The sequence below is a fragment of the Necator americanus genome, chromosome I (assembly GCF_031761385.1).
Source record: "Necator americanus strain Aroian chromosome I, whole genome shotgun sequence".
NCBI classification, from domain to species: Eukaryota; Metazoa; Nematoda; class Chromadorea; order Rhabditida; family Ancylostomatidae; genus Necator; species Necator americanus.
This window is the reverse complement of record NC_087371.1, coordinates 13,553,907-13,581,887: the sequence shown is the minus strand read 5'-3', so window position 1 is coordinate 13,581,887 and position 27,981 is coordinate 13,553,907. Positions and strand designations below refer to the sequence as shown.

The 27,981-nt window shown below is 41.0% G+C and overlaps 6 protein-coding genes across 7 annotated transcripts; 3 read left to right on the top strand and 3 right to left on the bottom strand.

Moving 5' to 3' along the window:
• Positions 1 to 723: 723 nt before the first annotated feature.
• Positions 724 to 9,229, top strand: RB195_005425 (uncharacterized protein; the record flags this gene model as incomplete). The annotated part of the gene is made up of 9 exons (XM_064177914.1): positions 724 to 850; positions 2,162 to 2,271; positions 2,522 to 2,649; positions 3,662 to 3,714; positions 3,773 to 3,890; positions 4,609 to 4,699; positions 5,235 to 5,333; positions 7,175 to 7,246; positions 9,104 to 9,229. 9 exons carry the CDS (start codon positions 724 to 726, stop codon positions 9,227 to 9,229), a joined length of 924 nt encoding a protein of 307 aa, XP_064035012.1.
• A 2,544-nt stretch (positions 9,230 to 11,773) lies between these two features.
• On the bottom strand, positions 11,774 to 12,046 carry RB195_005424 (uncharacterized protein; the record flags this gene model as incomplete). Its single annotated transcript, XM_064177913.1, has 1 exon — positions 11,774 to 12,046. The coding sequence occupies one exon, from the start codon at positions 12,044 to 12,046 to the stop codon at positions 11,774 to 11,776; it is 273 nt and encodes a 90-aa protein (XP_064035011.1).
• RB195_005423 (uncharacterized protein) lies at positions 11,774 to 14,810 on the bottom strand (the record flags this gene model as incomplete). The annotated part of the gene is made up of 2 exons (XM_064177911.1): positions 11,774 to 12,066; positions 14,735 to 14,810. 2 exons carry the CDS (start codon positions 14,808 to 14,810, stop codon positions 11,774 to 11,776), a joined length of 369 nt encoding a protein of 122 aa, XP_064035010.1.
• A 146-nt stretch (positions 14,811 to 14,956) lies between these two features.
• Positions 14,957 to 21,597, bottom strand: RB195_005422 (uncharacterized protein; the record flags this gene model as incomplete). Its single annotated transcript, XM_064177910.1, has 13 exons — positions 14,957 to 15,052; positions 15,493 to 15,637; positions 15,717 to 15,793; positions 16,536 to 16,670; positions 16,753 to 16,896; positions 17,163 to 17,306; positions 17,566 to 17,675; positions 18,882 to 18,963; positions 19,305 to 19,479; positions 19,871 to 20,007; positions 20,287 to 20,397; positions 20,768 to 20,815; positions 21,406 to 21,597. The coding sequence occupies 13 exons, from the start codon at positions 21,595 to 21,597 to the stop codon at positions 14,957 to 14,959; spliced, it is 1,596 nt and encodes a 531-aa protein (XP_064035009.1).
• A 4,265-nt stretch (positions 21,598 to 25,862) lies between these two features.
• RB195_005421 (uncharacterized protein) lies at positions 25,863 to 26,177 on the top strand (the record flags this gene model as incomplete). Its single annotated transcript, XM_064177909.1, has 1 exon — positions 25,863 to 26,177. One exon carries the CDS (start codon positions 25,863 to 25,865, stop codon positions 26,175 to 26,177), a length of 315 nt encoding a protein of 104 aa, XP_064035008.1.
• Positions 26,178 to 27,585: 1,408 nt separating this feature from the next.
• RB195_005420 (uncharacterized protein) lies at positions 27,586 to 27,981 on the top strand (the record flags this gene model as incomplete). 2 transcript variants are annotated; one of them, XM_064177907.1, is made up of 1 exon in its annotated part: positions 27,586 to 27,981. In XM_064177907.1, the coding sequence occupies one exon, from the start codon at positions 27,586 to 27,588 to the stop codon at positions 27,979 to 27,981; it is 396 nt and encodes a 131-aa protein (XP_064035006.1). The 2 variants fall into 2 exon arrangements, with proteins under 2 accessions (XP_064035006.1, XP_064035007.1); XM_064177908.1 differs by having other exon boundaries at positions 27,646 to 27,981.

Genomic DNA, 27,981 nt, shown 5'->3' with positions numbered 1-27,981 from the left:
TAAGTGCAGGCTAGGTGTGGTGGCCAATGTTTTCGTGGGCGACCGCGAAACAACCGCAGCAACCTTTGCACTTCAATGCTTTATATACACTCTTCTCTATTCTCTTCCAGCAGTTGTAATACAAAGGTCACTCGGACATGCCTAGGTATCAGACTGTGTCTATAGTTAACGACAGGAGTAAAGCAAGCTTTTTCTTTCACTTTTGTCTTTTTTTTATTTCTTTTATCTTGACGTAACGATTAGAACCTTATTAAGGCACAAAATAATGTCTTAGCAGTGTTTTTATTGCGCTTTGATACCCGGTTCTCAATCTGCAAATGAATAGTCCTCTAAAATATCTGCAGTATCTCCTCCGAGATATCATTCCTTCCCACTTACTTTCATACGTTCATTCATATCTCTGCATCTTTCACCATTTCTCTCTGTGCTCATCGCAAAACCACAGGTGACGTTTATCGATAGCCTCAAGTTATCGGTTCAGTGACCGCCCATTCGATGGCAAGAGCCAGTTAAATCGCTGTGCTTCACATATCTTCCCATTCTTTTGTGTTTATCTCACTGCCAGTCCCTTATTTTTGTTCCTCAATTAGCTCAGACATCACAAAAATCCCACCCACCATATTCTAGAAAGTTTCTTCTTACTTTCAGGAATTCCACTATTCTTTTCTTCTTTTTGTCCCCGAGGTTTTTTTTTCAGGATTGCAATAGTAGAGGCATTTAGAGATGAGGATTTTCATCGTTTTACTTGCTATGAATGCGTTATGTTCTCCTTATCAAAATGTTGAACGTCATCGTCCCAATAAAGTGACTACTTTGAAAGCCGTTCCAGTGGTCATGTGGCATGGAATGGGTGAGTGTGATACTCTGTGGGTTTATTCCTTTGTAATGTATTAGGATGTAGAAACATAGACATCGGAGGGACACTGTGAGCCATGCTCCTTAGTGTTTCTGTGACATTTTTTTATACTAAAGGTCAACGATTGATATGAGGACTACAAACAAGCGAAATGCATAGGAAACAGTGTCACTGAGTTTACCATATTCAGCTATTGTACGGTTGCAAGTTTGCATACTCACCCAATGCGTATAAGTTTGTAGTCCGAGGAGTAAATTTCTGTTTTGTGCAAGAGGACATAAACCATTTTGTACGAAGTTATCGGTAAATCCATGCAACGTTGTTTTCCCCCGTCTCTTTCCCTTCCAACGAATTAGAAATATTCTTCTTTTGACTGCATACGTATCATTGTAAGTGAGAATCTAGTGTTCAGCCACTCGAACGATTGAGAACTCGGGGGTTCGAAAACTCCGTAGCTCAAGAAGTCGAAAAAGAATTGGGCATAGAATTTTGAGATGTTTGAAACTAGTAACGGGAATGGTGTTGAGTTTCGTACGAGTTCTGATGCACAGTCAGCAGCTGACACGTGCAACGGTATTTCCGCTCTGGATAATTGAAAAATACATATGAAGGTAGTGCCAGTTAATGATCTGAATCCCCTCTGTTGAAAGATAAAGTGGATGGAATAATGTGACGAAGGATAAAGTGCTTGGCGCTGATCAGTACCTTCGAGATGCGCCTACTTGTTCGAGTTCAAATCAAAATCGTAGAGGTTTGTGAACGCTTAGCGATGTGAAAAATGACTTGAGGGATGGATCAGTTAGTTCTTCTACCCTGCCAGAAGGTTTTGGTACCAACATATGTCGATCCCGTAGGGTGGAGTGCCTTTGTTCGCCTTGACGAATGTTGCACCATCGACTGTGCAAACGTTAGTGGAACATCCAAAGATTTGTTGATCTCAGGGAAGCATTGTAGTTGTGACGTATAGATACAGGTGTCATCCTTCACCTGGTAAGGATTACGGAATTATACGGACTGAAAGAAAGTCCGTAATTAGGTCCATAGGTAATAGTTACTGTGTATGACACCTGTGCCACCTGCAGTACTCTGGCTCAAGGACTTGCACCCCACGCGAGACCAGTTTGGTTGCAGACTGCAAAAATGACATGAGTATTTTTGCAAAGAATAGTTGCTACTGATACTTCCACCAAAATATTCTTAGGGTATTTCCTATGGCTTTTCAGGTCGAGATCGGTGCTTTTTTTCTGTCAGGACAAGTGAACATGAATTTCTGAGAAGTCATGCAAACATAAATGTTAGTTTTAGGCGACTGTTGCTGCAATCCTCTTTCTATGGGATACATCAGAAATGTGATCGAAGAGAATGTGGACGGAATCTACGTGAAAAGTTTGATGCTTGGTGAAAATATCGCATCGGTGAGTTGACTGATTTCATGTACTGCAGTAGTACTACGGAGATTTCTTCGGGCGCATTTGTGTGGAACATCTTGGTTCATCATGATTTTCTCAAACTTACCAAGAAAGCACAATAGGGACTAAATTATTGTTTGTTTCTTAAGCAGAGGTCGTTGGTAAATAATAAATGAAATAACAAAGTGGACATTTGGGCATTTGGAGCAACTGTTTACCATTTTCTTTTTTCTTTACCGCCTAACTTTTCTTTCAGGACACAGAGCGAGGATTTTTGGCAAATATGAACGAACTGATTAAGAACGCTTGCGAACAGATTCGGAATGACTCATTGCTGCAGCTGGGTTATAATGGCATTGGATTTTCACAAGGTGGACAGTTTATGTGAGGAGGACATATTTTTGCCATTTTAATGTGCAGCTTATACCACAGACAATAGTGAACATAGTGATTTTTGTTTGAAGACTTCAAATCTGCGGTCTGTGGCAGCAGCACTGTAGCTATCAGCTAGTTACAAAAGTCGGAAATGTATTCTTCGATATTCTTCGTGAATAGTTCTTCGAATTCGCTTTCTTATTCAAATTCCAACAGAGAAGGAATTTTTTATTCCTTTCTTGTTTGGTGAGGAGGGTTATTGTCTAAACCCACTCACCGTTCTGAGGGTCATTCCTTCAAAATAGCTTTGAAGAATTCCCAATTAGTATGTTAGCGGTTGGAATTATGTTTCACTTGGCTCCATTCGAATATTTAACATTGGTTTTTCCTTTATTCCTTTAACATTGGTTTGTACAATACAACTTAATACATCCCCAACAACATTCAGCAGTGCTTTAAAGTTGCATGTGAGAACACCATTCGAAAGTATTCTAGTAGATGCATTTACACTTGGGAATCGAATTCACAGTGGAAATGATCCGAAAAAGTGCGAAATTGCTTCTCTTCGCAATTGCACATTCGCCAACTATGTCACTGGCAACTCTGACGACGTGTATCAGTAATCAATGTGGAAGAAATTATCTCACTTGGTCAATTATTTTGCGAAACCAGACTGTTCGACGTACATGCAAACTCGGTGTTTCCAGTATTTCGAATGAGTACCCTCAGAGTGTCATTTTGTTTACTCCGTTTTGACGGCCTCCAGTATTCTATCTTAGACAGATCTGGAAGAAAAGTTTTGTTCATTGGATCCACAAAACTTCCATGCTGGCACTACGTTTTAAAGGCAGTTTTCAGTTCATATCTAATCTCGTGTCGATCATACTAACTTGAAGCTCTCATATGTAGTTCTAACTTTTTATGCCACTTTTAAATTAGAGGAAACTCAGTGACAATTTGTGGATTGAACTGGATTGGTTTTCAAGATACAGTTTCTGGATACTCTTTCCATTCTTCTTAGGAGAGCAGTAGCGCAACGTTGTCCTACTCCACCTATGAGGAATTTGATTTCAGGTTGATATTATCCCTTCTGTAAATGTCTGGGCCCATATCTAGAATAAAACAATTTCAGTCGGAGGTCAACAACAGGGAGTCTTCGGTCTACCGTATTGTCCAGGTGACACTAGGTTATGCAATATAATACGCAAGCTGTTGGATATGGGAGCGTACAACCATTACGTTCAGCAAACGTAAGTCTTATTCTTTTAGTCTTATTATTTGTTTTTCTTGTTTTATTTGTTGATGAAAACTTATGAATTGTTTCTATAAGTGCAGCTTACACAAATTCAATTTGGAGATTGTGAAATTAACACCCGCATTTATTTACCATTGCCAATGGTGGCTGTCACTAGTGACTTTTTGGCTTTGAAACGTGGTTGGAGTCGACGCAGCACTGATGAAAAGAGGTGTTGTACACATTAGTGTACAACACCTCTTCTAATCAGTGCTGCGTCTACGTGGACTCTCATCAATGCTGAACTCGTATGTGCAGTACAACGAGAATCCCCTAAAACGTATGAAAAGTTTCGCAATTAAATTGTTTCGGGTGTATATACTTATAAAACCACGCTGCTATTTTTCCGACAATGACAAAACACTGGAGTCATCCTATTTTCGTCAGTTGCTTTTTTCCCGGCTGCCTCAGCTCCAACGCTAGTGTCACTAGGAATAATGCTAACTAAGGAAAAGGAACTGGAAATTGTAAGGAAAAAGTATTCTAAGCAGTGGGGTGTTTTTCGTTGTTCATAATAATCAGATCTCAAATAGACAATTTTTGATGTAACTGGAATGTTTTGATGAAGTAAAGTTAGCTTTTTACTATAACTGATGTACTAAAACTGTGCTTTATCTGTGGAAAGCTGCAGCTCCCTTTTTTCTTTATTTCTTTGAACTTCCACCTGGTTTCAGTGTGGTACAAGCTCAGTATTGGCACGATCCGTTACACGAGGACGACTATAAGGAGAAAAGCATCTTCCTAGCAGACATCAACAATGCACGGGTAATTCATGCTGCAATTCGAAGAACAACAGAACTAGCACAAAAAACGCGCTCCTTCATTGTTTGGTGTTCAATTTGTCTCAGAACTGTAGGACGAAGATTGACTCACTTAACATAGTCGGGAGTTGGTCCACCTACGGACACCTACGAACTGTTAGTGACTTTCATTATCTCGTACGTAATGTCCCGGCGATACTCTGACTCAAACTACTTTTTTGGGAGTATTATTTTTTTATGAAGCTAATTCCTAATAAGCACATTAATTTTCGTTTGCCACAATAAATTACGACGCTGGAAGAGACAATCGTGCATTTCACCCGTAGTGTCTTTGAAATAACATTTCTTGACGAGATTTTCGTCGGTGCTGGTGGTCAGTACTTGTGTTTGCATAGACGGAAATGGTGCTATTGGAGCAGCGCAAAGGGCAGAAGATGTCGGACAGATGAAGTACAAAATTATTGAGGACTCTTTGCGGTCATAGAAGCAAACGTATGAGCGGTAATTAAACATATCTTGTCTAAGTAGAAAAATTTTAGGATATGAATCCCGAATACAAGAAGAATCTTTTGAACCTGAAAAATTTCCTGTTGATCAAATTCAAAGGCGACAATATGGTTGTGCCGAAGGAATCATCGGTGAGTCTGTTGCCGTATTTGCAAGTAGTGTCAATGTGTTTCAATGGATAGCAGAGAAGCTTTCGTTCCATTCCTGCCCGTCTGTGGCGAGGAAATGTTGTCTGCAAGTCGTGGTCACTGATGTAACACAAGTGCTCTTTGTTAGAGTATTGTTTGAAGAAAACATAGTAACAAAAGAAGTCCTACATTATATCGATATTTTATTCCATCCGTTACATAGAATCCTAGAAGTTAACGTGTTGAAATATTTGATGACCGTAGGTTTTTTTATGTTAAAGGCACCACCCAATGAATGTTGGGTGGCACGGATTTCAGGCGAGTTTTTTTTTCTCGTCGAAAACCCATTCGGAGGAATCGCAGGACGGAGACGGAGCGCAAAGGTTGAGCATTGCAACAGAAGCCGCCATAAGAAACAGTATTCCGGGGTCGTCCGTTTGCACTGATACAGGGAGAAGTGAACGGTGGAAGGGTTTGAAATGTCAAAGTGGCTCTTGCACGGATCAGCAAAATTTTTATTCTTAATGTCGGGGAACGGTAAACAGGGTCCCGGCGGATTCTCCGCGAATGCCTCCAAGACATTTATTTATTTATTTATTTATTGAAAACACCTGCAGGTGTGTCATAAAACAAAAAAAAACAAGATGGAAGAGAGCTGACTAGCGCAGTTACAAGGAAGTACCCAAATGAGAGTGGTGTGAGTTGTCGAAATTACCGAATAAGTCAAAGAATAAATAGAATAGTGTTAGATAGAAGTACATTGGATTTTGTATGGTGTTCTAATAAAGAAAGGGAGTGAGTTTGTCTTCATATCACTTTCAGAAATCTAGAAATCTTACCAAATTTGAACTTTTTCTTCCTGTAAGTTCCAAGAAGTCAGAGATACAGAAGATCCCTCTGTCCAGAAATAAATTAGGCTACAAAAAAAGCTTGGGAGTTACAGGATAACGATAATTGTCATTACCGTTACTTTTGAAAGCTAAAATGTTCCGTTTTAACGAAAATTTTTATGCACGTAGTTTGAAGCTATTAGATACATCCTTATCTCATATTTCACGTGAGGATTTCTCTTGCTTCTGGTACGATTACAAAATTGAGATCACCTCACGTCAAAAAATTGCAGTGAATCTGTCTGATTCTCCAGAACAATTTGGTAGATAGTGAAATATATCCTAGCAGGTGACGCAGCGTATGATTAATGGTAGGTAAGCAGAGTCAGCTATTTAGGTACCAACGAAAGTGAAGCTCTTTAGAACACGCGCCATCGCTAATTGCTCTGTTGAGGCATGACCGGGGCATGCTCGAAATTCCGCCGGGACCCTCACCCTCTTTACACGCACCCCTTAATGTCAATTGCACAAATTCATATGGAAATAAACAGCAGGAACAGTAGCACTTTGTAGAGATGTAGGACTTTGTTCATCTGATGAGGACAATGCCCTTCACCCTTCATTTATGACTAGTGACCATCGCTTTGAACCTTTATCACATATATTGTGTATAGTCGGGTCGAAATGATACTCGATGTAGTTATATAAGCGACTGTTCTCGAAGCGATGCAGTGTTGCGAAACCGTTAGGATGGAATGGGACCTTGGATAGCACTACTCATCGTTGTAGGTCCCAACTGATCCCAAGCGCAGCTCCACCGCGCCGCTTCTTGTGAAGCCGCCTACGCAACTGCACCGAGCTTCATTTAGCTTGAACACGACTACCTGAGCATATCAATTTGTGTAATAGTGCCGTTACTGTTTCGTGAAGGTTCACGAAGAGGACAGTGTTGATGTTGTTGCAGTAGTTGTTTTTTATTCAGCTGACTGTATTACTCTTTTTAAAATGTTCCAGTGGTTTGGCTTCTACAAAGAAGGCGATTTAGACACAATTTTGCCGATGAACGAGACCAAATTGTACCAGGAGGTTTGTCGTGTTTTCTTTCTTCTTTAAAAATAGTTTTTCTGCATGAAATATGTGAGCTTACAACGTCATTGGTGCTAGTAGAAAAACTAAAATCACAGTAATAGATTGGTTTGGTTCGCCTAGGTGACCGCGTTGCGCATTCGATCTCACGGGATATAGAAGATGCATGATCTGCTGCCGATGGGTTGCGGTCGCCTAAAAACGTTGCGATAAAGAAAAGTGCCAATGAGTCTGTGCCTTTCGGTGTTTTTTAAGCATTAGCATTGGAATAAGGAGTGCGGAACAAGAGGTACCCGTAAAACCGGCTGATCTCTCCTGTCCGCCCTTCAGCAGCGCACTCCTCCGCGTAATTACGGCTGCCTCTCCACCAGCTAGATATCCTCCACGACCGCCTGAGATCACCTACGCCCCGCCCCCCTATTGCTCTCTGATCAATGCTGCACGCGACGTTCGCGCCGCGACGAAGCGGTGGATAGTGCAAATTTCAAAGGGAGGGGAGTAAAAAACGAATTGCCGCAGCGAATTCTGATGTACGGATATAGTAAACTTAGCGCATGTTATTGGGAATAAAAGCGAAGAAGATGTAACTTTACACAAGCAAACATTATCTCAAACATTATCTCTTCCATGTAACTTTACACAAGCAAACATTATCTCAAAAAGATGCTCCAGGGAAAATAATAACATGCATATATTTTTACAAATCTCATTATTTAACACATTTCATGCCCCAAGTCTTCTATATAAACTAGCAGTGCATAAGTATGTGTTTGTCACGATGCCATCCAATGAATTCGTGTTCAAATTTCAACTGCAGCAACTATAATAACAGCAACTTTATGCGCTTATTACTTTCTATACATTCTTTAAACTCTTTTCTACATTTTACCTCTTCAAAATTTTACTTAGATATAATGTTTATATAGAGCGCATGTCAAATATTTCAATACTTGCTTGTACGTTTTAAACAGTTTTATATAATAGAACTTTGTATGGTTGTTCAAACTTCTTTCAACAGCGTTTTATCGCTTCATTTCTATCTATTCTCTGCATAAAATCAATATGACAGATTAGGTGTATTAGTGGCGAACAGAGACCTTTGTATCTTCGAGATATACCTTTAGGTACAGTGTATGTCTGCGAGACATTATTTGCGCCTCGTTAATCGTTGGATGCCAGTTTTATCCAGCTAGATAAGGAAAAAAAATTCTTAGAAAGCGCAAAAAAGTAAAGAAGATAGCATAACACCGATCAGTGAGACATTTTTTGAAACATCTCTTACATTCTCAGAGAAGAATGAGTGTTTTCCACCTAACAACTCGAAACTGGATAATTTCATTTTCACTCGCATTTTCAAATCGCATATCACTTATACAAACCTATTTCATTCTTTCCTTCTTTTATATTAACTTACAAACACACTTTATGTAGACCTTCGAACAACATCTAACACCAGGTACTTTCCTTTCCGTTCGCTTTTAAAAACGCATCATAAAAGCTGTAGGCGCGGCGAAAAAAAATCGTCGTAAGAGCGGTAGACGCGGCAAAGTGGGGGGAAGGGTGGCGTGGACGGGACGTCTTGAAGACATAGCGCAACAGGAGCAATCAGGCTACTGTAGCGATTATGACGGTATCAGGAGACGCGCGGTGCAATTAACGACGCTCATTAGCCTCCTGGATATGCGGCGGCACATCATACGGGTACCTCTTGACCGTTCCCCTGGAATCAGACATCGCGCATCCAGCATAGGTTCCTGTAAGTAATAGCTGTGTTGGTCTGAAAAAAAAACAACCCGTAGAGGAATCTAGAATGCTTTCACAGCTCTTCTGTTATTCTAAACTGATCTCGAGTTTCAGGATCGAATAGGATTGAAGAAGCTTGACGAGACAGGTCGGCTTCATTTTCTTGCTGTAGAAGGTGATCATCTAAAAATCGATAAGGAAACCTTTATAAAGGAAGTCATAGAGAAATTTTTGAAGTAGAATTAGAAAGCACTCATCGTCCTATTTATTTGTTAAGCACGTGTACAAGTGTAATTCAGAAGCTTCTAGAGTTTCGCTAAAACCTACTCTGTAATCTTACTAGATTAGTACAATTATTAATTTTTCGTTATTTTTCTCATTTTGTGATGTAAGCCTCCTTCTGAGATAAACAACCTTCCCCAAGTAGTTGTGAACGAGATAAAATTTACATGGATTGAAATTCGTGGCAGGAGAACGGTAGGCATGACAGAAACGATCGAGTCGGGCGATTTCTACTTTTTTTCGTAAATACTCTTTACTTTAGGGCCCGTTGCAGTAGACTGTGCTTACTCTGTCCGTAACTGGTTTTGTTCTTGCTTCTTCATAAATTCCCGAAAATTTGTTAAACTTCCATAAAACGTAGACAAGTGTAGCAAAAGCTTTCTATTTTTTTTCGCAGATTTCATCCATACAGCGAACGATGACTGCGGATCAGTATAGTGAAGTTATTACGAACAGATCATGCTATAGTTGCCAGTGTTGTCAGTTAATATTGTTTGTCCGATTGGCTTCTACACGTCCTCCGTAACTGACGTGATTCTTTTCGCCCAACTTTGTTTTGTTTAGTTCCACTGTCCCCTGTTTTACTCGATGGAAATCAGGGTACTCGAAGCAAATATAAGCACTTCGTGAATTGTCTTTGTCCTCGATCATTGCAAACTGTCCGTCATTAGTGTCGACAGTTGGACTCCACTATCACATCCCAGCGTTATGATTGGTGAGGATGGCTGCGAAATAAGAGCAGGGAAAAATATTAGGCGAAGTAAGAAGTTCTTGGCGCTTTTCTGCCTTATTTCGACGATGAACTGAACATAGCTAGGACTAACCGATTTAGATCAAATGAGCGCTGTTTTGTTCAGGTTCAGTAACTTTTGTCCATTTTGATGGCAGTTTCATTATTCCGCAATTGAAGAAGTACTTGTCCTTATTGGCAAAAAAACTTGGCTACCTGATTTTCATGATTTTTTTTTTCTTGAGGCCAGTTTTGTAACATCAAGAAAATTTTGCCAATGCTCGAAAACGTGATAGTCGCCTGGTGCCAGATCTGAACTCTACGGCGGTTGCGGTAGAACCACCCATCCAAGCTCTCGGAGCTTCTCACGCGTCGTTAAAGATGTGTGCGAGCTGGCGTTATCTTGATATAACCCAACACCTTTCCTATTAGACAATTCTGGCCGCTTCAGGTCGATCGCCTGTTTCAATGTGGTCAGTTGTTGATAGTAGAGGTTTGAACTGAGTGTTTCGTCAGATGGAAGGAGTTCATAGTGGATGATTCCATTCCAGTCAAAACCTTCTTGGGCGTTAATCCAAGATTGGAATCGTGTGGATCTGCTAGTCGCGATTAGACAACGGTCTTTTTCAGTTCTTGTTCTCGTAATGTCACCTTGAAATCACCACGATGTATGCGCCGGTGTGGGCGCCATCCTCCACGTCGTACTAATGAAGACATCTAGCGATAAAGTTCAGAACTTCACCTAATACCTAGATAATCTAAGCACTCTCACGTTCATTAGATATAAAGTCTCTCTTGTATTGGCTGTGGTATTTGATGCGACACAAGTGGAACCCCTTGTGATTAGATTCATTTCCGAGATTGATAGGTCCAGATGCGAGATTCAAAAATCGTGTATTTCCAGTAGAAAGATAAATCATTTCACTATGCTTCTTCTAGCTGGAAAACCAAAATTGACCTTAAACAGGAAGCCGGTGTTACACCCGAACGCGACTGTGCGCATCTTCACCAGAGTGTGTAGCCTCTAAACATATCCAAGCTCATTCTGTTCGTTTTTCAGCTAGAGGCTGCATAGAATCTATCCATCTGTCTATCCACCGATATCCATTGCATTGCGCCTTGATTGAACACTCTATTAACAGCAAGTTGCCAATTTGGCTTCAGTATCTTTGCTGAATGTCTCTCTCGTAGCTGGCATGGCTTCTGAGCATATGGCCCAAATTACAAAATTCGTTCACGAGTTCAATGTGTTGTCCGTTCACCATGATTCTCGTTTAAGGTCTCGAGGAGACCCACATCTACTTGCATTTGTCAGGGTAGAGCCTAGGTCCGTAGGCTGCAGGTAATTTTCATACAAGGTTCACAACATTTTGCAACTTCGCGCTGCTTGAAGCGACTATTACTATGTCGTCGGCTTACTCGAAGATACCAATGGACGTCCAAATGGTGTAAGAACCACATCAACGGGACAGTGTTTAACCGTTCTTCGCATGATTTTATTGACGGTAATGTTGAACAGAAAAGATTCCGCTATAGCCCCTGGTTTCACTCCAGTTTCCGCTTCGATGAAGTAAATCCAGGTGGTGTTCGAACCCGGAACGATTGTTCTTCGGTTCATGTTGATTAAACATACAAACTTTTCTGGAATTCCATCGGGGCGGAGCGCATTGAATAAGGCCTTGTTGAGGAGAGCCGAAAGCGGCTTTGAAGTCCAGAAAAGCTAACTGCATAGGCTTCGAATACTGTTATCACACCCTCCCGACAATGAACACCTAGTCAGTCGGTCGACCTTGGCGAAATTCATCGCGGGTAGTTTCTTCGGGATATTTGATATCCAGGATGGTGTACTGTCCAGGATGATCCGCTCCAAAACCTTGTGCATTGCTCGCAGTAGTGATATTCCTGAGTAGTTGTGATCCCGATAACTTCTCGTGGGAAGGAATTACGACAGCGTGTCTCCACGGCGCGGGTATGCCTTCAATCCATGTTGAACAGATGCTCTTCTCCATTTCAGGAATCCGAGAAGGAGAAAGAGATTTTAGCATTTCTGCGCTAATTCCATACCCTAAAGACAACATTTCTACAAGAGATTTCTATCGCGACGGGAATTCGGTACTTGTGTTTGCACAGAATAGTGTGAAACTGTCGGAGCAGGGCAATGTTCAGAAGATTTCTTCAGGCACGGTGATTATACATATCCTATACTACTGGAGAAAATCGGGATATTAGTTCCGAGTACAAGGAGAATCTTCTGAACCTGAAAAAATTTTCTCTGCTTCATTTTTTTCTGTGTAGAGACTAGAATAATCCTTTGCTGACCGCGATGTATGTCGGTCATTGGATATTCACGAGTTGAGGGCAGACGGTGCTTGCCGGCTCAGCAAGGTGTTGAAATGTTACTTCCAAATGGGCTGTGTTCCCATCCCGAGGTACTCCGTTAGCAGTGTCAAAGACACGTGAATGCCTCTTCGTCTTGCTGCTATACAGTGGGGTGCAAAATTTCAGAACCACCCCTGATTATTTTAATAGCAGCCTAGAAAAGGATTACCAGAGCCAGCCGAAGCGAAAACCTCTACGTGCTTCTTACCTGCGAAAACCTCTATGCCAGTATCCTTGGCAGTTCACCTGGTAAGCGCAGGATGTCACGAACTTTTATTGAAAACTTTTAATTATGTCGGTGCAAAATCTCAGGTCGACCTCATAAAAAAACGTGATTTGTTACAAAAATAGATAGGTAATAGAAAAATAGTCTTAAAAACATTTCCTGTACTTTGTTACATTGCCGGTGTTGTAAACAACATGAAAAATTCTGTTCGGCATGCTACTGATAAGGTTATCATAAAGGCTTGCTCTACATTACCCCATGCCCTCAAGTATGGCCGTCTTTAGCTCGAAAACCGAAGAGTGAGGGATTCTATTCGCATACACCTTGTGTACAAGAAAACAACACAAGTTCTCGATCGGGTTAATATCTGGGGAGTTAATGCTTGGCTAGGCCGAAAATTTGATTCCTCTCGCATTAACACAATCTTCAGTTGACTTTCACACGAGTGCGAACGCATTATCTTGTTGAAAAACTAAACTAATCTTGTTGAAATTTTGTGAAGTATGGTAGTAAATTATCTTCAAGCAGAACTCCAACGCAACAAGTCCGTATCCATCACATGAGACTTCCACCACCTAAGTTATGCCGATCCAAGGTAAGAGGAACACTCATTCCTCTTACCTTGGATCGTCGGGCCCATCGAGGTTCCACTTCTTTTCTGCGGGGAATACCACCTGAAAGTCAGTCAAGTACTTTTCTTTGAACGCCAGATTAGCTGCAAGAGTATCTCACCTTTTCTCAATTCGCGACAATATGTGCGCGAGCACACAACTTCACAACTTAACGCTAGCAGCCTTATTGCGGTCAGTCTAACGAAGTGCACGTTTCATAACTTGATTAAAGGCATCACTCCACTAATCTGAGGTGGTACAGATTTCAGGTGGAGTTATCGTATAGGGGATAGTAGATTATGGAGAGGGGGTGATTCCGTCCATTCCTTCCTAATTACCGTAAAAAATGGCTCGAAAGATACGGCTTCAGGCGTTCTGGCGCACTATCATCTACAAGGAGTTCGACTGGAGCGCTCCAGCCTTGTGCACACGCCGCATCTTCCAGGTCGTTTTTTACGGCAATTAGGAAGAAATGGACGGAATCACCCTCCTCTCCATAATTTACTATCCCTTATAAAAATACTTCACCTGAAATCTGCACCACCTCAGATTCGTGGGGTGATGCCTTTAACGATGTGAGGACAGCGGTTGAAGTTGTGTAGTTCTGTCCATTTCGATACAGGAAGATCAAGACGATGCCGGAGGCTGTCCATGGACTCGCTGTTGTTGGAAGCCATCCGGACTAGGCGACTTTCATCCTTTCTAGATAACTTTCTTAGATGCCTGGTAGCGATTTTTTCGTTCCAGACTTACGTGTTCTTCAGATGGCGGTTGATGCAGTTGTGAGATCGCCCTAGTTGAGATGTGACCTTCCTGTTTGAAGGACTGGCCGCGTGAAGGACGTCGACCTGAGCTTGCTCGTAAGCAGAAAGCTTGGTGAACATAGACATTGAAGCAGGCAATGAAAATTACTCTTCACGCTGCGTTGTTGATCTATTTATACCCAACTTGATTGTGAAAAAAAACCATGGTATTGGGAAATCCTCAGGTGGAGCTAAGATTTTGGCTCAGACTATTTTGCAATAAAAGTTCGTGGCATCCAGTGTTGATCAGGTATCCTGCCAACGGTACTTTTAAAGAAATTTTCGCAGGTGAGAAATATGGCAGTTGTATTGCCTGGCTCTGGTAATCCGTTTCCAGGCTGCTATTAGGAAAATCAGAGATGGACCCAACATTTTGCACCGCCCTGTACTGACTTTGCAGCCTATGGATTTCCGTCGGGTTCTTGTCCTCCTCGTCTTTTCAAACTCCTTCGCTTCTTTACGTCCATTCGTCCTCGCGATCACGTTCCAGTTGATGATGCAACTTTCTCCTCAGACGTTTCTCCTTACTCAGATCGCCAGTAGTGTGGGCGACAAATACAGAATTTTATGTGGATCTGCTCTCCGCAGATGCAAAGGCGAACTTATTTCTCGGCGTTGAAACCGGGAGCGTTTGCTTTGTAGGGTGGTGGATGGATTTAGCGGCGTTATCTACTCTCTCTTTTGATCAATTCAATCGAATATTAATAGGCAAACCAAAAATAACTGAAGTAAGACGTTTATTGAGAATCAGGACTCCGACAAGAACTTCGAAACATGTAATTGAATGCATAGAAATGCAAAAACATCTATTAATGAAAACCTGAGAAACACAAATAGATCCGGGAGATACAAGCTTTATTCTATAGGAATGTGGTCCAGTTCTGCCAATAAGTGAGGGTTTTTACCGCAAGGTTTTAGACAGATGTATCAAGTATATCACTGAGACCATGCAGGTGTCCAACCACCGAAGGCTTGTGAAAGCTGCTGAGCGGCAGCGATGAGTAGGCGGTCGGAGTTGCGCGCACCAACTATCTAAAGTAGATGGAATTAGGGAGAAGCTTCCAAACATGTAACTTCAGACTGCGAACTAAAATGAGAGTCTGGGAATGCGTGTGTAGTGTAGTACAATGGTGGGAGCGCTAAGGACGAATAAAAGCGGGTTAAATTTGTTGTTTGTTCGACAAGCAATTATCTTGTTCTCATTTACAGTCCGTTTCTAATTTGAGCTCCATGTAATTTACATCTACAGAATCTATTCTACATCCAAAACAGAACCGCGCACGAGAATCAGTTGGAAATTACTGTTATTGTGGCTTGAGTTTAAATGAGCCAATCACGTTAAGCACAAGGAGGAGCACTTTTACAGAGGTTTAAGATTTCTCTATGCTAACAGTAAGTAGAATCGGAAATCTACGTTCTTCTTTTCAACAGATAATTTGATCAAACATTTGTGCAACTAAAGTGAAATCTACCTGAAGGCCCAGTGGTAGTCCGTTCCTATCCAATCCCATTGGGCACGTGATTACGGGCAGGGTTAGCGCATTGAAAAGGCCAGTGTATGCGGTATTAAACGGAGTGAAAACAGTCTGATGGTGATAGGGGGCGGTCGTAGGCCACCTTAAACAGGAATATTAAAATCGTGCAAAAAAGCAGAAATTAACCAATTTTGAAGCGTTGGAAGAAAAAAAAAACTAACGATGGGAAAAGGAGTACACCATCATCACCAAGGGTCTCAGTAACTTGCCGAGCTAGTCGATCGCGTAATCTTCGGAACTGCAAAAATTTGCTCGTGTTGTAAGCGAAATTGGGTAGCTGCACATAATCAGGGTAGGTATCAATGCTGATTTTGCTAGTTTTAAGAACTTTTTGAGTTTGAATCATTTCATAGAAGAAATAGATTATTCTGAACAATGAACCTCAAGTATGAAAAATATTGAAAGAGCTGGAAGACGAAAACAAGAGAATTCCAATTCTTAATGGTTGTAGCTAATTTAAGCAACTAGGCTTTCACTCAGTCCTCGCAGATCATTTTGACTAGCTTCAGCTGAAACTCGTACAGAATCATATTTAGACTAAATGCGTGCACAAAAACTGAAGCACGGGATAAGATGATGATGATGATGAGAAACTGGGGAATTGAACCAGTCATCTTTGTTCTTTTTTCGCGTTCTTTATTGCTTTTCTCTCATTTGTGCTCCGTTATTTTTCTGCTATTGGACAGTCATGAAAACGTATTGTAAATCGAGGTTTCGCGCTATATCCTCTAGAATAATCTAATACTTATTTTGTATTGAAAAATTTTCATCGTTAAATCTAATTCTACGCTCCATTCCCCGAAAGTGGATGCGCATCACGGTCGCTAAAGCAACTACTGGTATCGGTGCTTCTATACCCAGATGTTCGGGCGCAGACTCACACAGGATCCAATGATGAAATCTGGGCCGAGTTCTTCAAAGTGTAACATTTTGGGAAATAAAACATAGAGTAACTATTAGAGCATTAGTACAAACCATACCTTGGCTTTCTCCTTTTCGCTGCTTCTATCCATGTTTTCAAAGAATGACAAGAATAATGCGCCAGGAGTGTGCACCGATTTCCCGGCAAGTAATTTCGGTAGTTCGGTCATCCACTTCAAACTTCCTCTGTCGCCCTTGAATTTGCAATTTTGAAAACGTAATTTTATCAACACACTTGAAAATTTTCAAAAATTTACTCATGTTTGGATTACAAACCTTCAAACTTTTGAACGACTCAGAAATTGTCGGAGTGTTCTCAGCTTGAATGCAAGAGAAGAGCATTTCGATTGCGTTTGAGGCTAGAGGCAGGTCTAGACGAATTCCTTCCACATCGAATTTCTGTTCGAAATACGAGACAGCCTGGAAGTAGTCACAATAAAAAGAAGAATGAGAAATTTAAGGACAATAAATTTAGGATTTGAAGGAAAAGTCGTTTATATGAATGGAAATTAGGAGAAAAGTATACGAGATTCTAATATTGCAAGTCAGAAGTCAAAGAACGTACTAGGAAGAATAGAAAAGGAATATCTGAAATGTGTTTCTCTGAGAATATCTTATTAAGGATATGTTTAGAATACACTTAATTGGTAAACTTTTTCCTACTTGAGAAGTAACAATACGCTCACCTTCAATAACGTGCATCTCATCTCAGAGCTAAGCGATTGAGTTTTTGGTGTGTGTTGAATGCCTTCCATATAGAAAAAGCGGACTTTCTTGAAATCTACCATTTCCTTTAGATGTAGATCAACTGCTCGTTCGCCTCCCATTACCTAAAAGAAGCCAAGTAGCAAACTGAGTTTTGAAATCGCCATCAAAACAACTAAATTCTTCTTACAGAAAAAGCGTGTGATGGAAAAATTTTCATTATATGGTACTTAGTTATGCGTGAAAGATCAAAGGTTGTTCTTATTCTAACGTGGCCAGCTACGGGTTTTTGCTTATTTGCCAATTTCATTTGTATGTATTAATTTTAACTTATTCGTAGATTTTTGTACATTTTTGTAAACAGAGTAATTTTTGTAATCGTACCTCCATCAGTAAAGGAACATCTTCCACGTAACGACACATCGGCCCAATTCGAAGCATTTGAATCTGGAACTCTTTTGGCATCGGCACGTGCCCGTCAAGAGGGATGACACCTAAACTTCCTAGCGTATCTGCGGACTTCGAGATTTCAAGCACGTAGCCGTGGCATGTAGGCGCAGCTATTTATGTTGAGAAGTACGACTGTGATTCGCAGAGGAGAGAGGAGAAAGGGTTGCGTGGAATGCACCAGGCGCGTTGCCGCTCCAACAAACGTTAGTCGACTAGTGGAATTTCGTCTTTGTACAAAAAAAAGCATTCACCATGTTATACAAAAACGCGCTTATTCTGTCACGTGTGTGTCAGTCACGAAGATCCAGCGGAAGGCAGTGAGATGGGACGTCTCACTGCTTACCCTCGTGGATTGACGCTTCAGCACCCTGGGGCTACAAAAGGGGGTGAGACGCTTTTTGCGACATCGATTTGGTGCGCGGGCGCTATGAAAGGGGCTAAAACGGGTGTCGCGGTGTCGGGTTGGGGCGGGATGGGTGCCACGACCTCGGATTGTGCGTCGGCACAGCTATAGCTACAAAATGGTGTGGAATGAGTCTCACGGACTGGGATTGGTGCGCCGTCGCCGGAAAGCGGTACATTGGGTTGGGATGGGTCCAGTTACGTGTAAGTGGTGTGCCGTGGTGCAGTAGTATCGTGCAATTACTTCGTGTGGATTTGGCAAAAAGTAAATGAGACGTTGTGAACCATTTCATAGCCATGGTCACCGCACGTGCTGCGTTTCACCTCTATGACTCCTCCGCGTATCTATTTCCTTGCATGTTCGCCTCAGTTTGGTAACATCTTTTCTTCACATACTGGAAGTAGGCAAACAACTGCTTAAATAGTACCAAACAGTTTACATGATCTGATCTAGGGCGTTATCTTCATTCCGTCTTAAAACTTCATTGTGTCACCACTGTTGGAGGTGTCACCGCTTTCGATAATCATCAAATTATGATGATTATCGAAAGAGTGTAGGTGAAAAATCAACTTTGAATATTCTCGAAATTTAGATGTCCGTATTCGCTTAGGAAGAAAACAATGAAATCATTTGTCTACGCCTAAATTTCTTTTTAAAAAATTGAGAGAGGGACTTTAGAAAGAACATAGTTCGAATTTTACAAAAAAATGCACTATTAATAACTTTTGTTGATTAGTGAATGCGAGCGGAGGGAACACCACAGGAAGTCTGAAGTCCACCTCTAGCCAAACGTTCAGACTGGTGCAATAATAAACGAGTAAGAAAATGGAAAATCAACCAATCGCACCTGATGTAGGTTTCATCCCGAATATACCGTTCATAAATGATGGAATGCGGATGCTGCCGCCAATGTCGCTGCCAATACCAATCTAAGGAAGAACAGTAATCATCATTATTAAGTTCTTTCTTTGCATTTATTCTAATTTTTCTAACGTTGTAACACAGAGAGCACATGTAGTGTATGTTAAGCAGAGAATGTGCGCCTGTGCGGCTGTTGGGCAAAAATCCGGTACGGTATAATGATGAGTGCAGCACAAAAAAGGGGTCGCCCTATTAGCAGAAAGAAGTTTTGGAAATAGAGGTATAACAGAATTTTAATTTCAAGTTTTCTTTTATCGCTCATTTTTTGAGGTTTGCGTGTCCTCTGGTGATTTCTTATTTTCCTCTGGCTGTGAACAGAAAATCAGGTAAATCGATGAAGTTAGCTTACCAAACTACCTGCCGCACTGATTAACGCTCCTTCACCACCACTGCTTCCACCTACGGATCGCCGTGTGTCGTATGGATTCTTCGATAAGCCATAAATTCCATTTGAAGATTCCACCCAATAACATGCCTCTGGTACATTCGTAATAGCAATGAGAATTGCACCAGCAGCTTCCATTCTGGAAGAAATGTTTGGCGATTCCAGGATATAGCTCTGATTTGTAAAGAATAAATACCCAACAAGTGAAGGAGTTGCGAAAATGAAGAAAAAGAATTGAAAAAATGACTGAAAGTGGGAATTCTAGGAGGAATATTTGTAAGAAACAATTCCCCTTTGCCGAAAATGACCCACTTATTTTTTTTTTGGAAATCTATCAACTGAAGTTAGCGATGGTATTCATGCAAATAGTCGACTAACCCCAAAGGATCGAGATGAACTCAACTCCGTTCATGGGCACAGTGACAAATTTGTCGGTGCAACAATTAAATATTAGAGTAGTTAATCTATCAATGGTAAGAAATAGTCAGCAATATAGAAGAATTCTGGAAAAATGACTAGTAAATATTCACCTTTTAATCACTTCAGCACTCTGAGTGCATTTATTTTCTCTGTGATTGTAAACGCCGCAAGTGATGATTTGTCCATCAACTTCCAAAGCATCTTTTACAGTGAACGGTACACCCAGCAACGGTTCGGATTGTATGCGCTGAAACGTGTTGGAACTTTAGGTGCAGTTACGTAGTTCTACGCGACCAGGACGCGTCTTTGAATTGGGAATTACAGAAAGCGAATCGCGGCTGCCCCGGTCCAGCCTAGTTGGAAGCACCTTCTAGTGCCAGTTCAGAGATCCCATTGGAAACTCCGAACATGACTTTACTTTAATTGTCAAAAACAAAATGAAAAAATGAACGAATAAAATAAAAGAAATGTTTCTTGAGATGTTCAGGCAAATAACAAAATAAACAATAATGGAAGTCTAGCCCACCTCTTCCAATCGTTCACTGTCCATCTGTGCGATCTCCCTATCTATCTCGAGTGCTTTTCTGGTCGCTTCATCAAATAACCGGACGACAGCAGCGTTGATCACATCGTTCACCTTGAGCACATAATTACTACTGAAATGCTTTCGAGCACCTGAAGAAGCTCATCCCTACGATATTTGTAAGACATTCCTCCCGTAATTCGGATAGTTGCTATCTGTGTAGGGAAAAGAATGATGGAAAAGGACAATCTAGCAAAGAATTAGAGAGATTCTGAAAAAAAAAGAAACTTTAGGGGAGGGAGGTAGGCAGAAGAAGATCTCTTAAAATAAATGGGTGTTACAGTAAAAAGTTGACGAAGCATTCAAAACTAATGTTCAGCATGAAAGACCATTGTTATTCAAAAAAAGTAATGCAAGGATGAAATGCTTCTCGGATTTTCAAAGGAAAAGTAGTAGAATGAAAAAAAAAGAAAAACAGACGTACCTGCTCAATACGATGGATGTACGCTCGCACAAGTGCTTCTGAAGTGATCTAAATGAGCTAATTGGTTTTTTGTGAAATTTTCTGTCACTTGAAGTGTATTTTTAAGGTTTTCACTAAGTGAGAGACAACTTCGGATATTGGTCGTCGTGGACTGATGGTCGCAAGAAATTTTTTTGGAGATAGTGCAAGCCGGAGAAAGGATGCATTATGAAAATAAGTAGTAGAAACAGTGCTGGGAAAATAATGATTAAAGGGGTGGAACGAAAAGATAGCTAATTCGATTCCGGAACTAGTATCCAGAATGCGAGAACGCACTGTCACTGCCTCTTCGCCCCTCACCTACCCTCCTTCCAGCTGAACCCGAGAACTTTTAAACAGAAATTAATACTTCATTAAAGTAATACGGCATTGAAATATTAATTATTATCATCGCTATTAATGTTAAATATATGATATCAAAACAACACGAGAAAAAATGGTCTTTTTTACTCTGAGGAACGGTTAAAATTAGAAGCTCGTGAGTATTGTGCAATTTACGCTCAATTTCCTGTTTTCTTCATTATATTCCCAACGTAGGCGTGGATTTCACGGTATTGGTAAGGAGAAGTGTATAGTGTAAGTTTGTTGATTTGACCCACCTCTCTCCGGGCGATTCGTTTCACCGCCTCCGTAGCGCTGATCAACAGAAGATCATCAGAAGTCGGTGGGACGACGTGTTTTGTTTTGAAAATGTTCACCACATAGAAAATGACTGTCACAACAAAAAAGTAAAGTCTTGATATGAGGTAAATTATAGAGGAGCACGCGTCCGTGACTTGACAACAGTCCATCTCTATCGTCTAGGGACTGTAAATCTGCAAGAGGTCAAAATCAGCTTAGAATGGGATTTTTGGTCAATATAAATAAAAAAATGAAGGATAATGAAGCATAAAATGATCCACGAGTAATAAGTGTAGCAGCTGTTTGTGTTTGTGAAGTGGCTGAAACAGCGGCGCGCTAATCGTAGCGGTGTTTGTCGTCGAACAGGCCCGAAAATGAGCGTGGTGAGAACATCTCTGTGCTGATAACGCGGTCACATAACTAATTGCTCTGCATCTGGAAACTGTGCACAACGTCATACCGGAAATAGATGTTTCACGTTCTTGTGTTTAACTATTGTTCGAATTATTTCCGGGTTTGAGCTTCTCTAACAAAGTTGGAAAAAAAATGATTTTTGTGCTGTAAGTTGGGTAGACTAGTTGACTAATACAAACTTTAGCTACTATTAGACTCTTTTTAAAATCTTAGATTGGGGAACGGCCAAGAGGTACTCGTATGATGTGCCGCCGCGTATCTAGGACGCTAATGAGCGTCGTTAATTGCACCGCGCGTCTCCTGATACCGTCATAATCGCTACAGTAGCCTGATTGCTCCTCTTCTGCTACGACTTCAAGACGCCCCGCCCACGCCACCCTCCCCTCCCATTTTTCCGCGTCTACCGCTCTTACGGCGATTTTTTTTTCGCCGCGCTACAGCTCTTATGATGCGTTTTTAAAAGCGAACGGAAAGGAAAGTACCTGGTGTTAGATGTTGTTCGAAGGTCTACATAAAGTGTGTTTGTAAGTTAATATAAAAGAAGGAAAGAATGAAATAGGTTTGTATAAGTGATATGCGATTTGAAAATGCGAGTGAAAATGAAATTATCCAGTTTCGAGTTGTTAGGTGGAAAACACTCATTCTTCTCTGGGAATGTAAGAGATGTTTCAAAAAATGTCTCACTGATCAGTGTTATGCTATCTTCTTTACTTTTTTGCGCTTTCTAAGAATTTCTTTTTCCTTATCTAGCTGGATAAAACTGACATCCAACGATTAACGAGGCGCAAATAATGCCTCGCAGACATACACTGTACCTAAAGGTATATCTCGAAGATACAAAGGTCTCTGTTCGCCACTAATACACCTAATCTGTCATATTGATTTTATGCAGAGAATAGATAGAAATGAAGCGATAAAACGCTGTTGAAAGAAGTTTGAACAACCATACAAAGTTCTATTATATAAAACTGTTTAAAACGTACAAGCAAGTATTGAAATATTTGACATGCGCTCTATATAAACATTAGATCTAAGTAAAATTTTGAAGAGGTAAAATGTAGAAAAGAGTTTAAAGAATGTATACAGAGTAATAAGCGCATAAAGTTCTGTTATTATAGCTGCTGCAGTTAAAAGTTGAACACGAGTTCGTTGAATGGCATCGTGACAAACACATACTTATGCACTGCTAGTTTATATAGAAGAGTGGGCATGAAATGTGTTAAATTATGAGATGTGTGGAAATATATGCATGTTATTCTTCTCCCCATAGCATCTTTTTGAGATAATTTTTTACTTATGTAAAGTTACATTGCATAGAAGGATCTACTTCTTCTCTTCTATTCCCTATAATGTGTGCTTAGTTTACTATATCCGTACATCAGAATTCGCTGCGGCAATTCGTTTTTCACTCCCCCCCCAAAAAAAAAAAAATTCGCACTACGTTGTTATGCTTATGTTAGAAGGGAATCTATTCAAAGCAATAAATAAAAAGAAAGTATAGCTCACTGCTAAGGAGACTGATAAACTAAAACTCATAAAATCTTATCAATGGTTCTTATGAGAGGCAAAAACAGCCAAAATTGACTGGTGATCTATGACATTAATGACTAAGAGAAATTCAAAGACTATCATGATTAGTTCACATCGGTGACAGCTTAGTTGGTCGTAAAAAAACCACTTAAAGAGAGCAAATGTGAAGAAATCTCTGCCGAACAAAAAATCCAGTGGAATGTTATCAATAAATGGATTCTCTGACAAGAGGTATTTTACAGAAACACGAGGATGAAACGCAAGGAAGAAAATAAAGCATCAAAATCCGGTTAAGGTATGAGAATGAGAATGTAACGAACAACGAGGACACTGGAAGTAAATGATTTGGCCGGCTAGCGCTGGGTGGTCGTTGTCAATGTATACGGCCGAAAAGATGGTCTCAGTAATGAAAAAAGATTGATATGCAAGGCCAAGCAATGCTGGCGATACAGAACGAAGGCGCAGGTCACTGTTGCAAGATCGGTAGTGCACGGTGATTCGAGGTGAGAGTTGAGGTGAGAGCGCTGCCAGAGGAGAGGAAAAGTCTGAGGCCAGAAACTGGTTCCGAATAGGATTCCCACCGTGAACTTTACCACAATGAGAGATCAACGCCCGCTGCGGGGACGTAATTATGGTGAATAGAATTGCGTCCAATTGCAATGGAAATATTTCTTTTTTCATTGCCGGCAGATTTCCACAGATGACAACTTAATTTCCTGATAGCGCTATATCATCGAGGTTATTAGAGAATTTCACTGCGGTAAGAGTCGGGCTGAGTATCGAATGTTTCAGAAAAATAGGCTGAGCAGACAGTTTGAAGGCAGCGCATAAGAAAGTTTTTGTTCTTAGGATCTTGAACTTTTACAACCCTACACCTTCATACGATCGAACCATAACAACATGACGCACGGCGCAGTTGCGTAGGCTGCTGCGCTTCAAGCATCACGGTGGCTGGTGTAATCGAAGGGAAACCTTCACTAGCATCACTCACCGCAGCAGTCCGAGTGAAGCTATCGACGGTCCCGCTTCGATCGGAACCATTAGCTGCACCGCTCCTGGTTGGCCCAACAAATGGCTGCTTTGTGGAAATTGCAGGTGCTCGTCTCCAAAACCAAACTTCACTTCTGTAGGAAGAAGGTTTTGTGTTGGCTCAGCGGTGCAACGGAGTTAAAGAGTGATTTCTAATGCTTGAATAAACCACGGTAAAGACTGTGCCATAACAACCACCTACAACTGTGATCATCCACTCCCACGTTTTTTTTTCGTTTCTGAAGTGCTTTCCTGCATTGGTGATTCGCTGCACGTTTAAACAGCAAAGTATATCTCTTCCGTCGGATACACTACTTCAACTTCAAAGAAAGTTTGGCATCGCTTTCGTTCTTTTTTTCTTCGCATTACGACCACGCATTACCTACTAATCCCGTATGCGTCTAAAAGACGCACAAGGCACACAGCCTGGTCGAGGACCGGCGAGCTCTGTGCTGCACTCCATTATAGTCCAGACTTACGTAAGCAGAGAGTCCTTATATAATTTGAAGACCGATTCGCTTCAAATGCAACTTCTTTACCAGTAAGAAAATATAGATCAGGTTGCTTTGACTAATTCGGATCTTCGCCCTGAACCGATCTTGCCTAAGGAACATGCACAAGTGGGCGTAAGCGAGCCCTTCGAGTAAGGCAAGCCCATGCTCTTCCCGGTCCACACCCAACCGTTTCGATCTACGCCTGCATTCATATTCAAATTGATCAGTCATCCTATACGGTCTCACGTTGACTCTGCGTGTGTCAGAATCTAATGGACATTACCTGTTCGGGTGAGGACTGATGAGGTCTCGCATGTCCTGTTCTAAAGTTCTTTATGCATGTTGTTTATGAGAGTTTGCATAACAAACGTAATCATATCTTCTACGGGTAGAAGGTATTTGTTGCAGTGGGGAACAGGGACACTCAAAAGTGCTCCAATCGAACTGCACTCAAGTTACACATAGAGCGTAGAAATCGATTCTACATAGGGAACAAAGACTGTTCTTGCCTTTTTTCTGTTTATTTCCAGTTCTTTTTTCATTGGAATTCCAATCGGATATGACTTAGCTATTTACTTCCAGTAATCCTGTTTGGGGCGGGTATAGCGCAGTCGGCAAGTGGTTCCGCTGTATGCACAACCGATTGGAAGTTCGAATCCGCCCTGGTGCTCACCGAGCCTTTCATCCACCTGGGGTCGATAAAATGTTAATTAATGCCAGATACTTTTTATTCTTTATCCTTAATCCTGTTTGGAGAGTTTAGCAAAGTTAAAGCATTAGTAGCTCCAGCTCTATCTTCATTTTTTTTCTTTTAGTAGCTAGTAGCTTTGGCCTACATGTCATAGATCCTATGAAACCAATGCTTAAGTTTTAGGACCTCGACTGATTCGGCCTTTCACTACCAGTGAAGACCTCTCGATTGATATCCTATCCCCATATCAAATGAGACTCCCATTTGCCGATTAAGAATGGTTTTTGCCTCAGGAGCGGCTGTTGGGATAAAATCGACAGTCAGGAAAAATTTGTTAGTTGTGCTTTTCTTTTTTGGTGTTGTTTCTAACTGTAATAAGTTGGTTATTATTTACCACTGTATGTCTTCACACTTTCAAATTGTTACACGGAATGTTAGAAAGAGCGAGCTGTCCGAGTATAACACCACCTTTTCTTGGAATTGCAAGAAGCCATTAAAAGTTGCTGAAAAACCGATCAAAGTAAAGGAAGGTTGTCGGTATCAGTGCTCGGTGTTCTACGTATTTGCTATTTCTAACTATTCTCGAAGCTAACAGTACTAGTAGTACATCGTGGAAATGGAAAACAGTTACAGGGCCAACTTCTCATGACAATAGTTCCTCTGCAACTATTTGCTGAAATATCATGCCATTCTGCTGTTCTCTTCCTTATTTTATCTTTATCTTTAATTTTTTTTTCATTTTCGATTAATTGTCTTCCTCAGCCATTGTCGCACGCTATGGAGATAGTGAGAATTTCGTAGCAATCTCTTCTGCATTTTGCGTGATTTTTTTCCTTCTGTTTTTATCAGGATGTTTTAGAAGGTAGAAAGAAAGAACTAAGAAATTGTCAGTTTGGATCGTAGATGTGGTTAGATGTGTAGCTACTTTCAGGAGTTAGTATTTTCTTTTTAGAAACCGACTACGACAGAGGGATTATGGATAACAATTGCTCGAAAATTCACATATTTTTCTAGAATTTGAACTCCTGAATGTGTATCTTCTTTTCGCAATTTCGGAGCCGGGGTATAGAATAAGTGGGAAGACAAAAACACCGACACTCTGAATTCTCACAATGGCGAATTTGCCTACTGAAAAGCAGCTCTTCTTTAGGATTTTTTTTTCCTTTTAGAACATATACTATACGTTATTTCCTTTAGTAAACAACAAAACACTAATGATTACTTCACGTAGTAGTTCGAATGTTCTCTTGTCCTGAAACCTCGGCATATTCTGTCTATGTTTTATGATAATGTGCTCGCAAGGTTTTTAGACGGAACCTTTTTATTCGCCTCACGTTTCGGCTTTTTCGCCGCCTTCAGAGGCCTAAATAGAGGATGAATGGAGCAATGCCACGTTTATCCCGTCAAGTGCCAAACTACCCTGGGTCAGTGTTTCGATAATCCTCCAAGGTAGTGAAAACAGAAATCCATCTACATTGAAAACAGTCTTACGTGTTGTTCCACCGGATATGGCGCACGCACTTGTCACTCCGTGTACCAGCGAATGAGTATTGCTGCATATAGGTCACCAGCGACGATATAGATGATTTGATCTACACACGGAATATTAGGCGGTTATAGGTCACAGAGCGGTATAAGTGGCAAGAACTCATTCGACAAACATTCATTCCTACTATTCATTGAAGGGTTTCTTTTAAGAATCCAAAACGCCTCCAACGTCTTCGCTGCCGATATTTCTGTTTCGTGAGCCAGTATAACGCATTTCACATCATAATAGTTTCCGTTGTGGGCCTCTTGATTATTAACAGCATTTTGAGCTGTTGTGTTAGTTGCTCGGTGGAGTCTACGTGGACTACTTCCACTGTTGGGTTGGTTTCCATTCTCCATACTGCGCTTACTTCCATTCTCCATACTATTTCTCCGCTTATAACCATCATAGACGACTCACCCTTAGCAATCTCACGCGCAAACAATGGCAGGGCTTCACGGAAATCCGCGAAATGACTACAAGGGGAAACATATGCCTTTCAGTAAGCCATAAGGGTGGGAAATTCGTAGTCATGTCACAGGCTCTTGATCGGGAAATAACGAATCTTCACTTGCAAGATGAAACTATCTATCGCCACGTAACAGAGAAAGAATTCCTTGTGCAGTGCAAACGCTTCAATCATGTATGGATGTCTATGGGAAAATCTGCTGGTCTTGACGAAGGATTTGTAAGCCGCCTAAAGCTTGACAAACCGACCTGTCCTGTGTTCTATAGCCTATTCGAAACGCATAAGCTAAAACCCGATGAAATGATCTCAACATCAGCGGCAGCATTCAAAATCCGACCAATAATAAGTTGTGTGGGAGGACCAACGGATCGAATTTCGTGGTTCTTAATAAAATCGTGA